Source organism: Salmo salar, chromosome 07 (genome assembly GCF_965601325.2).
Source record: "Salmo salar chromosome 07, fSalSal1, whole genome shotgun sequence".
Lineage (NCBI taxonomy): Eukaryota > Metazoa > Chordata > Actinopteri > Salmoniformes > Salmonidae > Salmo > Salmo salar.
The window spans coordinates 34793789-34807124 of NC_138297.1; the positions used below are offsets into that span (position 1 = coordinate 34793789).

At 38.7% G+C, this 13336-nt stretch overlaps 1 protein-coding gene across 4 annotated transcripts in view; it reads right to left on the reverse strand.

Moving 5' to 3' along the window:
- LOC106609072 (sodium/potassium/calcium exchanger 2) overlaps positions 1-13336 on the reverse strand; it is a 209352-nt gene that overhangs the window by 44553 nt on the left and 151463 nt on the right. For 2 of the 4 annotated variants that reach the window (XM_014207462.3, XM_014207458.3), the window contains one exon: positions 11776-11790. The exons of the other annotated variants lie outside the window; for them this stretch is intronic. In XM_014207462.3, coding sequence (XP_014062937.1) covers positions 11776-11790 — 15 coding nt within the window. The remainder of the gene's footprint in view (positions 1-11775; positions 11791-13336) is intronic. 4 annotated transcript variants of the gene reach the window in all.

The following is a 13336-nucleotide window of genomic DNA, read 5'->3' on the forward strand; positions in this document are numbered from 1 at the left end:
CTGACTGAAAAGAGCTTCTGGACATCAGAACAGCGATCACTAACCTTTATTTAGATTAAGATTTAGACATCAACGGGTCGGCGGCGCAGGCTACTGCTCACCCCGGACCAGACCTATTTCCCCGACACTCAGAAGAGAACGAGACGGCGATATAGAGGCCGCCGTCGGGACACCCTGATGAAATTGTGGCGGCAAGTAAATAAACCGCCTCTACACTCTGTTCTATTGGCGAATGTACAATCACTGGAGAACAAACTGGACAAGCTCCATTCAAGACTATCCTGTCAATGGGAACTGAAGAACTGTATTATCCTATGTTTCTATGAAACTTGACTGAACAAGGACATGGATAATATAAGCAGATTTTTCTATGCATCGGCAGGACAGAACAGCAGCATCGGGTAATCTCAAGGGGGTGGTGTGTGTCACTTTGTTAACAGCTGGTGAGCAAATTTTATTATTAAGGCAGTATCAAGGTTCTACTCGCCTGAGTTAGAATACCTCATGATAAAGTGTACACCATACTATTTACCAAGATCATTTGTATCTATATTTTTCGCAGCTGTCTATTTACCACCACAAACCGAAGAGCTGTAAAGGGCCAAAAGCAAACAAGAAAATGCTCATCCACAGATGGCACTCCTAGTGGCCGGTGATTTTAATGCAGGAAAACTGAAATCCGTTTGACCTAATTGATACCAGCATGTCACCTGTGCAACTTGAGGCAAACAAACTCTAGATCACCTTTACTCCACACCACATCAGCTTCATTAATAAGTGCATTTATGACATCATCCCCATAGTGACCGTACGTACAGTTGAAGTCGGAAGCTTACGTGACCCACTGGAATTGTGATACAGTGAATCATAAGTGAAATAATCTGTCTGTAAACAATTGTTGGAAAAATTACTTGTTTCATGCACAAAGTAGCAAAATGAATAGTTTGTTAACAAGAAATTTGTGGAGTGGTTGAAAAATGAGTTTTAATGACTCAATCCTAAGTGTATGTAGACTTCCAACTTCAACTCTACATAACCCAACCAGAAGCCATGGATTACAAGCAACATCTGCACTGATCTAAAGCTCCAACACTATCATTAAGTTTGCCAACAAGACGTCGGTGGTAGGTAGGCCTGATCACCAACAACGATGAGACAGCCTATAGGGAGGAGGTCAGAGACCTTGCAGTGTGGTGCCAGGACAACAATCTTTCCTTCAACGTCAGCAAGACAAAGGAGCTGATCGTGGACTACAGGAAACAGAGGGGCAAGCTCCTACCCTACCATCCAGGACCTCTATACCAGGCGATGTCAGAGGACGGCCCTAAATATTGTCAAAGACTCCATCCACCCAAGTGAAGACTGTTGTCTCTGCTACGGCACAGCAAGTGGTATTGATGCACCAATTCTGGAACCAACAGGACCCTGAACAGATTCTACTCCCAAAACATATGTCTGCTACATAGTTAATTAAATAGTTAACCAAATAGGACTATCTGCATTGACCCTTTTTGCAGTAACTTTTTTGACTCGTTACATACGCTGCTGCTACTGTTTACTATCTGTAACTTTATTCCTAGTTATATGTACAGTCATGGCCAAAAGTTTTGAGAATGACACAAATATTAATTTTCACAAAGTCTGCTGCCTCAGTTTGTTTGATGGCAATTTGCATAAACTCCAGAATGTTGTGAAGAGTGATCAGATGAATTGCAATTAATTGCAAAATCCCTCTTTGCCATGCAAATGAACTGAATCCCAAAAAATCATTTCCACTGCATTTCAGCCCTGCCACAAAAGGACCAGCTGACATCATGTCAGTGATTCTCTTGTTAACACAGTGTTGACGAGGACAAGGCTGGAGATCACTCTGTCATGCTGATGGAGTTCGAATAACAGACTGGAAGCTTCAAAAGGAGGGTGGTGCTTGGAATCATTGTTCTTCCTCTGTCAACCATGGTTACCTGAAAGGAAACATGTGCCGTCATCATTGCTTTGCACAAAAAGGGCTTCACAGGCAAGGATATTGCTGCCAGTAAGATTGCACCTAAATCAACCATTTATCAGATCTTCAAGAACTTCAAGGAGAGCAGTTCAATTGTTGTGAAGAAGGCTTCAGGGCGCCCAAGAAAGTCCAGCAAGCGCCAGGACCGTCTCCTAAATTTGAGTCAGCGGCGGGATCGGGGGACCACCAGTACAGAGCTTGCTCAGGAATGGCAGCAGGCAGGTGTGAGTGCATCTTCATGCACAGTGAGGCAAAGACTTTTGGAGTATGGCCTGGTGTCAAGAAGGGCAGCAAAGAAGCCACTTCTCTCCAGGAAAAACATCAGGGACAGACTGATAGGTACAGGGATTGGACTGCTGAGGACTGGAAAGTGATTTTCTCTGATGAATCCCCTTTTCGATTGTTTGGGGCATCCGGAAATAAGCTTGTCCAGAGAAGACAAGGTGAGCACTACCATCAGTCATGTGTCCTGCCAACAGTAAAGCATCCTGAGACCATTCATTTGTGGGGTTGCTTCTCAGCCAAGGGAGTAGGCTCACTGACAATTTGCCTAAGAACACAGCCATGAATAAAGAATGGTACCAACACATCCTCCGAGAGCAACTTCTCCCAACCATCCAGGAACAGTTTGGTGACAAACAATGCCATTTCCAGCATGATGGAGCACCTTGCCATAAGGCAAAAGTGATAACTAAGTGGCTTGGGGAACAAAACATCGATATTTTGGGTCCATGGCCAGGAAACTCCCCAGACCTTAATCCCATTGAGAACTTGTGGTCAATCCTCAAGAGGCGGGTGGACAAACAAAAACCCACAAATTCTGACAAACTCCAAGCATTGATTATGCAAGAATGGGCTGCCGTCAGTCAGGATGTGGCCCAGAAGTTAATTGACAGCATGCCAGGGCGGATTGCAGAGGTCTTGAAAAAGAAGGGTCAACACTGCAAATATTGACTCTTTGCATCAACCTAATGTAATTGTCAATAAAAGCCTTTGACACTTATGAAATGCTTGTAATTATACTTCAGTATTCCATAGTAACATCTGACAAAAATATCTAAAGACACTGAAGCAGCAAACTTTGTGAAAATTTATATTTGTGTCATTCTCAAAACTTTTGGCCACGACTGTACATATCTATCACAATTACCTCGTACCCCTGCACATCGACTCGGTACTGGTACCCCTTGTATATAGTCAAGTTATCGTTACTCATTGTGTATCTATCATTATTTATTATTATGTGTTTTACTTTTCTATTATTTCTCTAATTTCCTTCACTCTGCATTGTTGGGAATATAGTCATATCGACTCGGTACTGGTACCCCTTGTATATAGTCAAGTTATCGTTACTCATTGTGTACCTATCATTATTTATTATTATGTGTTTTACTTTTATATTATTTCTCTATTTTCCTTCACTCTGCATTGTTGGGAATTGCCCGTAAGTAAGCATTTCACTGTTAGTCCAGTCCTATTGTTTATGAAACATGTGACATTTGATTAGATTTTCCATTTGAGACAAATTATTTTATAAATTATAGCCAAATGTCATCAAATACTGTATGGAAAATTATATTTATCATCTACTATCTGTCTATTCAGCATTTCAAAAAGAACAGTTTGAAATTTGTATCTTGGTTTTTTCAATTGCTTTGATGTAATTTTCACGTGATAAATTTCCACAATGCTTAGTACAAAACTCAAAACAGATCATCAAAAACACGGTTGTTTATAAACTACAAACACACAAAATCACTTTTTCACTAAACTTAAGAAAAGTTTAGGGTCATTCCACCAATTCGGTAGCTTTTGAGAAGTGTAACTTCGTAAAAAAAAAAGTTTTGTTTTCACTTAATTATAACATTCTCTCACAAAGAGCACATTTTCAACTATATAAAAAACAAGTTTTCCCATCTCAAGAGGTTAAATAAAAAAATACTAGTGCATATTAAGTGGCAAATAAAGTAACAGGGTTGACCATAACATTGTTGACGATGTAATCATAAATCAGCCATAAGTCCCCTTGTGACATGGGAATGGAAGATTGTTGTGTGCAACAGGGAGTGGCAATTAAATGCAAGCTTCACATTTATTTTTATTGTTAAAACATGTCTAGGCTGTCAATCTATCGGTAACAGGGTTGATGTGTTACGCTCAACCTGCTCAGTTTTCCACCACAAAACACCAGAAAATTTACAAAAAGAGTAGGATCAGCTCACTTGCACTATGATTTCACTTGTAGATGTCCATGTTTCTTTTGAGAACAATATTTAAAAAGTAATAGTTTCACCATATTAAAACGAGAATTCAGTTCACGTAACCTTAAAATGATAACAATAATCTTCAGAAATAACTTTCAACGCAACAAATTAACTAGGGCTTTATATTGACATTTTGGGGTTAAGTGGGTTAAACAATCTTCTTAGAGGGGATACAGGGTTGACGGAAGGACATGATGAATTTTGGCACTATAGCAAGTCTTCATTCATATAAAACATCGGATTTATTGAATTATCCATGGCTGGACTTAGACAGGCAGCCCAATTCTGATATTTTTTTCACAAATTGGTCTTTTGACCAATCAGATCAGCTCTGAAAAAGATCTGGTGTGAAAAGATCTGATGTGATTGGTCAAAAGACAAATAAGTGGAAAAATATCAGAATTGGACTGCCTGTGTAAACACAGCCCATGTGGTCTATATTAAAGGGCACTTCATTTAACATAACAGGCTTTTAAAATTCAATATTGATGCACAATTTCTACTGACATATCAAAGGGACGCAAAAGGCACCCATTTCGTGGAATGACCCTTTAATCTAGAACTACGTTTCACATTGCAATACATGTTCATATAAAGTAATTGCTTTTCACAATGCAATGCTCACATTTACTTTTGACATGATTGTCTTCTCATTTGTTAAAATACATTTTACTATTACTTAATCTGACTACTCTTAATTGATAATCACTTAACCGTTTGGTAAACCTATAGATTTTAAACTGGTTTGTCTACAACAGATTTTGAGAATTACATAATGAAAATGTATGTTTGTAAAGTATAAACATATTGTCACGACTTCTACCGAAGTTGATGCCCCTCCTTGTTCGGGTGGTGTTCGGCAATCGACATCACCGGTCTTCTAGCCACCATTGATCAGTTTTTCATTTTCCATTGGTTTTGTCTGGTCTCTTTACGCACCTGTTTCATATCCCAGTAATTATATGTTGTGTATTTAACCCTCTGCTTCCCCTCTTTTCTCTGTCAGTGATTGTTTGTTATGTTATGTACGTGTTGTTTATGTATCGGTGTGCGATGGGTTATTGTTTACCCAGATGATTTTTCTACGTGGGTTTTGGAGTTAGTTTTGGAAATAAATACTCCATTTTTTAGCCACTCTGTTTTCTCCTGCGCCTAACTTCCCTGCCACCTACATACACGGACTATGACACATATAAAGTATGTATAATGTATATTGTAATGTACTATTATGATGGCGTGTACTGTATGTAATGCATCCACTATACAGTAAATATATATCCAAAATGATATTGCTGAGGTCTTTTTGATGGAATAGTTTCACACGGCTTTACAAAAATTTGATTGGCCAAAACAGTACTGTAAAACGGTAATATATGTCATTTACATAGCAGGCATTTTTATCCAAAGTGACAAGTGTGAATAGAACCCACAACTCTATTGTTGCTTGTGCCATGCTCTTACTAACAGAGCCTCACAGGACAGCTACAATGTGTAAGTACAATACTGTAAAATACAATACATGATTACAATACAGGTGGAAGGTGTATGATCGCCACCCCAATGAGTGTGCCACCCTCCTCCAGGCCATGGATGAGGAATGCAATGGCATCAATCCAGACCTACAGCATATCAGGCTTGGATTTGCCATGCCAAAAGGTTTTTCCCCAGGTGAATGAACAATGAGGACATTTACTGCAATGTCGATGAGAACCTATAGCCAAATGCAGGCTTGATATACAAACTAGTGCCTACTAAATGTTATGTTTCCTTAATTCATTAAATTTGTTAAATTTGATTACAGTACACTCATTTTATGATTATATCTGAACAATACATTTATTTTTTGCATCAATGATTGGGAAAGATGTTTTCAATGATTACACCATTGATAATACATGGGATGGAAATATGATTTTCAGTGAAAGTATATTACCTAATGTGAAAAAAACGAATGTTCTGTAAATTACAGTACTATAGCATATAACATTCAAAGGGCAATTTTGAAACAAGTATCTTACTTTTTTTAAATATTGGATTAATTGGTTGTTAAAACGACTAAATTGAGAATATATTGTTTTGATGATTAAATCAATGTTGTCATGGTATTTCACAGTAATCTTTAATTTTGGATCAATGGTTGTGTGCTGAAACATGTCTCCAAACAAAATGAACGCACAATTATAGGTTTGGAATACAAGTGTTACCAGTTTGAGTTTTTTTGTACTAAGAGTTTTGAAAAATCACCACATACTTGTGAAAATAGCAGTAAAGTGATTGATAAAAAAATTAAATGGTAGTTAAAATGACTAAGTGGTGAGCCAATCATTATCGGATGTATTGGTGGATAAATTAAATGTTCTCATGGTATTTCACAGAAAACGTAGATTTTGCATGAATAACTCAGGGGTGAAAGATGTGTTCAACTCCAATGCACAATCAAAGGTTATAAGCATAAGATAGGGGGCATTACAAGTGTTATCAGTTTAGAGTTTTGTATTTAGAGTTTGGAAAAAGTAAACGCCAACATAAAGTGACTGAATAGGGTGTTGGGCCACTACGAGCCAGAACAGCTTCAATGCAACTTGGCATAGATTGTACAAGTCTGGAATTCTATTAGAGGGATGCGACACTATTCTCCTATGAGAAATGTCATAATTTGGTGTTTTGTTAATGGTGGTGAAAAAGTTGTCTCAGGTGCCACTCCAGAATCTCCCATAAAAGTGTTCAATTCAGTTGAGTTCTGGTGACTGAGATGGCCATGGAATATGGTTTACATAATTTTCATGCTCATCAAACCATTGTGATCACTCACGCCCTGTGGATGGTGGAATTGTCATACTATAGGACATAGCCATGGTAACCAAAATAATGGCCTGACAAGCATTTCAATACAATGCATAATGGGATAAATTGCTTAATTAACTCAGGTACCACACCTGTGTGGAAGCACCTTCTTTCAATATACTAATGTATCTGTTATTTATTCAAGTGTTTCCATTATTTTGGCAGTTACTTGAAGATTCTAGGGTTAAGGAATCAAAGTGGAAAGAAACTGTGCAAACAGACCACAGATACAGTGGGTAATGGTCGGCCACCAGGGTTGGGTAGGTTACCTTTTAAATGTAATCTGTTAGAGTGACTAGTTACCTGTCCAAAATTGTAATCAGTAACGTTACTTTTGGATTACCCAAACTCAGTAATGTAATCTGTTGACTTTTAGTACATTTTTGTTCACTTTCCCCTTAACTTCCCTGGGCTAGGTGGGAAGCTTGCGTCCCACCCTAGTCAACAGCCAGTGGAATCGCGTGGCGCGAAATACAAATACCTAAAGAAAATGCTGTCACCTCAATTTCTCAAACATATGACTGTTTTACACCATTTTAAAGACAAGACTCTCGTTAATCTAACCACATTGTCTGATTTCAAAAAGGCTTTACAGCGAAAGCAAAACATTAGAATATGTCAGGAGAGTACCCTGCCAAAAATAATCACACAGCCATTTTCAAAGCAAGCATATATGTCACAAAAACCAAAACCACAGCTAAATGCAGCACTAACCTTTGATGATCTTCATCAGATGACACTCCTAGGACATTATGTTATACAATACAAGCATGTTTTGTTCAATCAAGTTCATATTTATATCAAAAACCAGCTTTTTACATTAGCATGTGATGTTCAGAACTAGTATACCCACCGAAAACTTCCAGTGAATTTACTAAATGACTCATGATAAACGTTCACAAAATACATAACAATTATTTTAAGAATTATAGATACAGAACTCCTTTATGTAATCGCGGTGTCAGATTTTAAAATAGCTTTTCGGCGAAAGCACATTTTGCAACATTCTGAGTACTTAGCTCGACCATCACGGCTAGCTATTTTGAAATCCACTAAGTTTGGGACTCACTAAACTCAGAATTACTATTAGAAAAATTGGATTACCTTTGCTGTTCTTCGTCAGAATGCACTCCCAGGACTTCTACTTCAACAACAAATGTTGTTTTGGTTCCAAATAATCCACAGTTATATTCAAATAGCTCTGTTTTGTTCGTGCGTTCAGGTCACTATCCGAAGGGTGACGCGCGAGTGCATTTCGTGACAATTTTTTTCTTCAAATATTCCATTACCGTACTTAGAAGCAAGTCAAACACTGTTTAAAATCTATTTTTATCCTATTTTTCTTGTAAAATAGCGATAATATTCCAACCGGGCAACGTTGTATTCATTCAAAGGCTGAAAGAAAAAAAAATAGAATTCTCGTGAAAGCGCATCTCAGTCTCACTGTCCCCAGGCTGACCACTCACAAACAGAGCTGTTGTACTTTGCCCAGAGACAGCAGACACCCCATTCCACTTTCTGTCGGCTTTAGAGAGCCAATGGGAGCCTTAGAAAGTGTCACGTTACAGCACAGATGCTGTATTTTCGATAGAGATGCAACAGAAAGACAACAAATTGTCAGACAGGGCACTTCCTGTATGGAATCTTCTCAGGTTTTGGCCTACCATAAGAGTTCTGTTATACTCACAGACACCATTCAAACAGTCTTAGAAACTTTAGAGTGTTTTATATCCAAATCTACTAATTATATGCATATTCTCGTTTCTGGGCAAGAGTAGTAACCAGTTTAAATCGGGTACGTTTTTTATCCGGTCGTGCAAATACTGCCCCCTAGCCCCAACAGGTTTAAGAGCCATTAGAAGAAGACAAAAAGGGTCCATGAAACGAATTTGGTGTGTCATCATAGTGGATTCTGACTTGTCGTCACACTCCCTCAGGTGGAACAAACTTAAACTTGCACCTTTTTTCAATGCTGAATTTAATGTCAATTGAGAAACAGATATGTGTCACAATGTATTTTTTCTCAAACATCCTTTTTTAATGTAAAGTTTTTAAAAAGTATTTGTAATCTGATTTTCATATTTTTGCTTACGTTATGTAAGGGATTACAAAAAATAAAATAAAAAAAGATTACATGTAACTGATTGTATGAAATCAGTTACTCCCCAACCCTGTCGGACTGTTTTCGGTCGATCGTTGGTCCTGTGTCTTCCATGTTTTTTTATGTGTGTCAAAGAACTAAACTGTCACAGTATCTAACGAAGGTGGCGCCCCTCCTCGGTCGGGCGGCGCTCGGCGGTCGTCGTCGCCGGCCTATTAGCTGCCACCGATCGTTGTTTCTGTGTCTTTTGGTTTTGTCTGTCTGTCTATCTCGCACCTGTTTTGTGTTTGTCATTAGTGGGGGGTTATTTAGTGTGTATTTTCAGTTGGGGTTCTCGTGCGGGATTGTTTATTGTCCACTCAGGACAGTTGGGATTGTAAATTGTTATTGTCGATTATTATTGCCGGGCTGCGCCCTGTGCGCTTTTTGTTTCCAGTGCGCTTATTTTGGGAAGGTGTTTTTCCCCTGGCAGACTTCGCCACGCGCCTGGTGCCCTACGGCTATTGCGTGTTACTAATATTATTAAAACACAGTTGCTCTGGCCCTCTGTCTCCTGCTCCTGATTCCACCTCTCCACTGGTCCTAGACAGTCATGACATAAACATGTACTCAGCTCTTTCAGTGTTTGGCCCCAATGTATCTCCCTGCCCCATGCATCCAAGATAGTTAATATAATATGTATTGTTACAATGGTTAGCTTACAAGGGGTAAAAAAGAGGGGAGATGGAAAGGATAATGGAGAAAACCAAAATGGTTACAGAGGTATACATTCACATAAAATAGTAAAAATATGTCTGCATAGAAACTTATGTTTGCACATTCATTGACATACCTGTACAGTGCCTTCAGAAAATATTCCACATTTTGTTGTGTCGGCCTGAATTCAAAATGGATTAAATATTTTTTTAATTATCACACAGTACCCCATAATGACAAAGTAAAAACATGTTTTTGCACATTTTTGCACATTTATTGAAAATGAAATACAAAAATATCTCATTCACATAAGTATTCACACCCTTGAGTCAATACTTTGTAGAAGCACATTTGGCAGCGATTACAGCTGTGAGTCTTTCTGGGTAAGTCTCTAAGAGCTTTACACACCTGGATTGTGCATCATTTGACCATTATTCTGTAAAAAATTATTCAAGCTCTGTCAAATTGGTTGTTGATCATTGCTAGATAACCATTTTTAGGTCTTGCCACAGTACATTTAAGTCAAAACTGTAACTAGGCAACTCAGGAACATTCACTGTCTTCTCGGTAAGCAACTCCAGTGTATCTTTGGCTTTGTGTTTTAGGTTATGAAAAGTGAATTAATCTCCCAGTGCCTGGTGGAAAGCAGACTGAACCAGGTTTTTGTCTTGGATTTTGCCTGTGCTTAGCTCCATTCTGTATTTTTTATCCTGAAAAACTCTCCAGTCCTTAATGATTACAAGCATACCCATAACATGATGCTTGAAAATATGCAGAGTGGTACTCAGTAATGTGTTGTATTGGATTTGCTCCAAATATAACACTTTGTATTCAGGACAAAAAGTTAATTACTTTGCCACATTTTTTTGCAGTATTACTTTAGTGCATGGTTACAACAGGATGCATGTTTTGGAATATTTTTATTCTGTACAGGCTTCCTTCTTTTCATCTATCAATTAGGTTGATATTGTGGAGTAACTACAATGTTGTTGATCCATCCTCAGTTTTCTCCTATCACAGCCATTAAACTCACCATTGGCCTCATGGTGAGATCCCTGAGTGGTTTCCTTCCTCTTCGGCAACTGAATTAGCAAGGACGCCTGTATCTTTGTAGTGACTGGGTGTATTGATACACCATCCATAGTGTAATTAATAAATTCACCATGCTCAAAGGGATATTCAATGTATGTTTAAAAATATATATACAGTACCAGTCAAAAGTTTGGACACCTACTCATTCCAGGGTTTTTCTTTATTTTTACTATTTTCTACATTGTAGAATAATAGTGAAGATATCACAACTATGAAATAACACATATGGAATCATGTAGTAACCAAAAAAGTGTGTTAAACAAATTAAAATATATTTTATATTTGAGATGCTTCAAAGTAGCTACCCTTTGCCTTGATGACAGCTTTGCACTCTCTTGGAAATTAATGAGTATGTGTATCTAAACTTTTGACTGGTACTGTATATACGTATCTACCAATAGGTGCCCTTCTTTGCAAGGCATTGGAAAACCTCCCTGGTCTTTGTAGTTGAATCTATGTTTGAAATTCACTGCTCGACTGAGGGACCTTACAGATAATTGGTAAAAATTTTGAAAAAACATAATTCCACTTTGACATGATGGGGTATTGTGTGTAGCCCAGTGACAAATAAACAAAATGTTATGCATTTTAATTCAAGCTGTAACACAACAAAATGTGGAATAAGTCAAGGGGTGTTTATGCTTTCTGAAAGCAATGTAACTGCAATCAGGGAGCGGTACAATTAAGGGGAAAGTATGGCAAAAAGTCGCTTCCAAGCTGTGGAGATGATAATGAACAGCATTTTGGCAAAGATAATTAGAAAAATAACTCACCAGAATCAGCAAATTCTGAGGAGACAGAGGAAGAAAAAGAGATACAGAGAGATAGAAAGGGAGAGGGAAAAGATCAACCAGATTATGTACAAGTAGATAAAACATGATAAAACATTGGACCTTAAAGCTGAGATCCGCATAAGGTGAAACAGTGCCACTGTTCGCCCCAGGTGCATTTTTTATAGATTTTGTTTTGTTTATGAAACGGAGAAGAGCATCCAGCATCGTGGTAAAAAAAAATTGGACTACATACTAGGCTGTTCTAAATAATTGTATCATGATTTGTGATACACCTGGTTTTATGGTGTTTGAGTCCACACAACATGTCGCCCTGTCACCTACAGTAGAACCTGATGAACAACATGGGGGGGGGGGGGGGGGAATTAAGCCACCGACATGCTTTTTTGTCCTACCAGATCCACGATGAGAAGGTTCTAGCTAGTGTATCCCTCTGCCCTTCAACTCTTGTTGGATGTAGATGTCCGGTTTATCATGTCCCAGGCTCCCATGACTGGTATGATTATTTATTTACAAGTTAATTACAATTTACTATTTGCTTCAGCGCCATCTGTACCTGATAGAGAAGTCATAGTGGGAGGGAGATTAGAGCAGACCCAGAAGTCCTAACCAAATGCACATTTTTGCACCCCAGGACGGTCCATTAACTTTGTGCTGTTATAATTTATGCTAGCAGTTCCCCCTCATAGCAAATAGCTGCCAGAACAATCCAAGCAATGTTCACATGGCCTAAATGCGCCTGTGGAGGCGGAGCTGCTGTTTCTGGCAGTCACTAAGGGGCAGAGTAGTAAGTAACTGAACAGCTTGTTTTGAACCATATTTTTATTTTAACAGGAAAATGCACATATTTCCTGCACTTTATGTGCATGTGACTAATGAACTCAATCTAATATAATCATTTAAAACATAATTCATGAATGATCTAATATATATATATATATATATATATATACATATACTGCTCAAAAAAATAAAGGGAACACTTAAACAACACAATGTAACTCCAAGTCAATCACACTTCTCTGAAATCAAACTGTCCACTTAGGAAGCAACACTGATTGACAGTAAATTTCACATGCTGTTGTGCAAATGGAATAGACAACAGGTGTAAATTATAGGCAATAAGCAAGACACCCCCAATAAAGGAGTGGTTCTGCAGGTGGAGACCACAGACCACTTCTCAGTTCCTATGCTTCCTGGCTGATGTTTTGGTCACTTTTGAATGCTGGCGGTGCTTTCACTCTAGTGGTAGCATGAGACGGAGTCTACAACCCACACAAGTGGCTCAGGTAGTGCAGCTCATCCAGGATGGCACATCAATGCGAGCTGTGGCAAGAAGCTTTGCTGTGTCTGTCAGCGTAGTGTCCAGAGCATGGAGGCGCTACCAGGAGACAGGCCAGTACATCAGGAGACGTGGAGGAGGCCGTAGGAGGGCAACAACCCAGCAGCAGGACCGCTACATCCGCCTTTGTGCAAGGAGGAGCAGGAGGAGCACTGCCAGAGCCCTGCAAAATGACCTCCAGCAGGCCACAAATGTGTCTGC